Below are 3618 nucleotides of genomic sequence, written 5' to 3'. Positions count from 1 at the left end.
TACTCTTGGGTGCTAGCGATGTGAGTCTGGATGCCAAAGCCCTTAGTCTATGCCATGCATGATGAAGTTGATGGCTTGAGTCTTTGTAAGCAAGTTGAGGTTATCTAGATCGTGTTTAGTTAATGGTTCCACAGATAGACACTGTTCATGTGTTAAGTGACAAAGCTCTCAACTTGTCTGGTATGTGCCGCCAGGAACAACATGTTCCGGAGGATAAAATCGCTGATACTGCGCAAATGAAAAGATCAGATGGAGCAGCTGATGCAGGTATTGTAAGCGATGGTCATTATCTAGACTCTGATTGTGTTAGGAAGGTGTGGTGGTGCTATTAGCCTTTGTGATTGCAAAAAATGTTGGCCTGTTTTTGATTAGGTTGCAAGGTCAATGAACTCCAGATTCTGAAATTTAACAGTAAAATCTTGTAGGCTATATCCCTATGGTGGCAGGCTGGGAGGATGGCACGGGATTTGACACAAGAAATCTTTACCCTGTAAGCTTTCTTGTTAGTTCAACTACCTGAGATAGGATCCTTCTTGTTCATGGAAGATAACTTGTTCTATCGCTTTAGCTTCTAGCCATATGGTCTGTTTTGTTTTGCGAGTAACACATTTTTATTTTATTTTTTTTGGGGGGGGGGGTTTGCACAGGGCATTCTTGCTGACAATGGGCAACCTATGTACTATACTCCAGGCTATGGATATCCTCATCAGTCTGCCTACTGCGCACAGCCTCAAGGACCTTACGTTTCAAGTATGGGTGCGGCAGCACCTGGTTATGGACCGCATTATGGGCACTTCTATCAGCAGGTTCCATCTTCTTCGGTCATGCACTATTATCCTACAGAACAAGAAGGATCTAAGCTTGGGTCCAAGAAATCCAGTTCAAAAGACACTGGTGGTCAAATTTCCAAAGTAAAACCTGGAGTTAATGGCAGGCAAGGGTATCAAGTTGGATATAGAAACTCGCTCTCATCAGACATGGCAAATCAATGGGGTGTTTACCCAGCAGCTGCCAATGGCGGTTTTTATGGCTCCCCCAATGGTTATGATTACTATTCTCAGCAGTGGCACTCTTCTGCACGAGGGTTTCAGCCAATACCTGCACCTCAGGTGGGCAAGCTGCAACTTTCTGTTTGAGTTCTCAATCGATCGGAGAAATTGTGTTTGGGTTCATGTATCATAGTTTGAGTGCAGAAGTGGCTCTTGATTTCTGTAATCCATGCATTTCTGGTTACTTATGTAGTGCAACTATCGCGTGAACAGAACATGGGCATGCATGGAAATTCTATCCCTTCTGTACCTGGTGGTGGTCCTGGACGGTATCAAAATTCTGCCAGGATTCATTCGGCTCCGAACATGTCTGGAAGAGGTTTGAAGGGTGGTTCTGCGAAAGCAGGAAGCAACTGGAGGGCAAAAGAAGCATCAAAGATTCAGGGTAAAGGTGAGGGTCCTGCCAACCATGTACTTACTGATGCTTGTACGGAACAAACCCAGAAGTCTTTCATAGTGAAGTCCAAGGTCCACCCAACCACAATCCAGGAATGCGGAGACATACTTGACCAGTCTGATGCGATGGTAGATGATCAGAGCAGCTCAGTTAACAGGAATGACTACAACAAGGAAGACTTTCAGATGTCATATGACTCAGCAAAATTCTTCATCATAAAGTCATATAGTGAAGATGATGTGCACAAGAGTATCAAGTATGGTGTCTGGTCAAGTACTCCCAATGGCAATAAAAGGCTAGATGAGGCTTACCGGAAAGCTCAAGAAAAATCTGAGTCACCGTCAACCACATGTCCAGTCTTCTTCTTTTTCTCGGTAAGTTCAAAAGATCTGTTTATTAAGGTAATGCTAGATACTGAGGTTTTGATTTGCCAACATCTGATTCTGGTTTGAGGTCAAGATAGCAGCAGTTAAATGAGTGAGGGAGTGTGTTTGCATGCGGGCTTGTGTTTACGCGCACATATGCGTTCGCGCATAACCTTTTGAATGTTTCAGGTCAATTGTAGTGGGCAGTTTTGTGGTGTAGCAGAGATGTTGGGATCAGTAGATTTCAGCAAGAATATGGATTTTTGGCTGCAAGGGAAATGGAATGGTTGCTTGACTGTGAAGTGGCATATTATCAAGGATGTGCCCAACGGACATTTCAGACACATCATCCTTTCCAATAACGACAACAAACCTGTTACGCACAGTCGCGACACCCAAGAGGTAGCTTCCAATTTCTATGGAAAATTATCTACCCAAGGATATGAGTGAGTAGCTTTGTATGGTGGGTGATGTTTCTATAGCTTGGTCTCATGGAATGCAAGGTATACAGTGGACACTTTTGGGATTTACTTTGCATGGGATCATAGTGGGTATTCATTTAAATTTTGTGTATCTGCAGGTGCACTTCCACCAGGGACTCGAAATGCTAAAAATCTTCAAGTTTTTCCCAATGAGAACGTCCTTGCTTGATGACTTTGCTTTCTATGATGGCCGTCAAAAGGTCTTACAAGAAAGAAAATCAAAGCAGCAGTTACGGCAGCAGGTATTGTGGGTGACTTCTAGAAACTATGTAGTCTTCTTCTACATGCACTTAAATCTCCGTAAAGAAATAAGTACTTCCTCCTGCTTGACTCTGCTCAGGTAGTGAAGCAAATCAAAGAGAGAGCAACTGAAAAGATCAGTAATGTGGCTGATGTCTTCTCAAATGATGTTAATGAGAATGGAAGACCTGCTGAGCCAGTGGAAAGTGAAGCAAAGGTTGAAAGCATTCAGTGTAAAGTAGCTGAACTGAAGGTTGATGGGGGAGCCGACTCCAACACGACGGCAGAGAGCAGTGACAAGGAGAAGGTCAAAGACGTGCAGGAAACTCTCTCTGGAACTGGGGAGGACAAGAGCAGCAAGCCGAAAGTGGTGGATTCAGAGCTTCTGGCAACAACCGGAAAAGACGATGTGTCTAGAACAGTTATCAACTACAAAAAAGCTCTTCTGGAAGGCATACAGGCAAAGGCTATTGTACTTGACCAAACTATTGGGGCTTAAGCTCTTTGTAATGTTTTTGGCAGAATGATTGTGCAGGAATCTTCGCAATGAGAAATGTTGTCTCCATTGGTTAGTGCACATATAAAGTAGGAATCCTTGTGGTATCTGTGTGTGAGTACACCCAGAAGAAACTCTGGTTTAATGAATCTCTGTGAAAGGTTGTACTGACCTAAGTGTCCTTCTATATGTCAGCTGAAATGCGTGAGCCCTCCTGTCATGCCTTCTGCTTTTGTGGTCCATAACCTTGTAATCAACTGTCAGAAACGTAACGTGAGCTACCATTCTGCTTTACACGTCGAGTCTGGTTATACGAGCCATTTTGTGCATTAAACGTGCACCTGTTTTAGAGTCAAAGATGAGACTTTTTTTTCGCTAACGCTCATTTAGTTTGCTAAGGATGTCATTCTTGTGGTTTTTGGCTGCTTCGAGTCTGGTACCAATCAATCTTTCTGGCAATGGCATGATCATGTGTATTTTGACTGCGAAGTTCTTGTAGCCAAGCTTCTGCCCATCTTCGGTGTGGTTCCCCTGAACACATCTTTTTCACTATCATTGCAGTTCCTTCATTTGCCCCATGACAGCCTTC

At 43.6% G+C, this 3618-nt stretch overlaps 1 protein-coding gene across 3 annotated transcripts in view; it reads left to right on the top strand.

Moving 5' to 3' along the window:
* LOC147638917 (uncharacterized) overlaps positions 1 to 3098 on the top strand; it is a 5362-nt gene extending 2264 nt beyond the window's left edge. For 2 of the 3 annotated variants that reach the window (XM_086785518.1, XM_086785526.1), the window contains exons 3-9: positions 199 to 267; positions 426 to 490; positions 648 to 1109; positions 1263 to 1820; positions 2001 to 2213; positions 2392 to 2535; positions 2634 to 3098. In XM_086785518.1, coding sequence (XP_086641644.1) covers positions 199 to 267; positions 426 to 490; positions 648 to 1109; positions 1263 to 1820; positions 2001 to 2213; positions 2392 to 2535; positions 2634 to 3032 — 1910 coding nt within the window. In that variant the 3' untranslated portion in view covers positions 3033 to 3098. Of the gene's footprint in view, positions 1 to 194; positions 268 to 425; positions 491 to 647; positions 1110 to 1262; positions 1821 to 2000; positions 2214 to 2391; positions 2536 to 2633 lie in introns of all 3 variants that reach the window. The other variant, XM_086785510.1, reaches the window with a different exon arrangement.
* Positions 3099 to 3618: the final 520 nt, after the last annotated feature.

Source organism: Cibotium barometz, chromosome 4 (assembly GCF_041138505.1).
Source record: "Cibotium barometz isolate CiBa-2024 chromosome 4, ASM4113850v1, whole genome shotgun sequence".
Classification (NCBI taxonomy): Eukaryota; Viridiplantae; Streptophyta; class Polypodiopsida; order Cyatheales; family Cibotiaceae; genus Cibotium; species Cibotium barometz.
The sequence above is the reverse complement of the archived record's forward strand: the minus strand, read 5'-3'. Positions and strand labels throughout refer to the sequence as shown.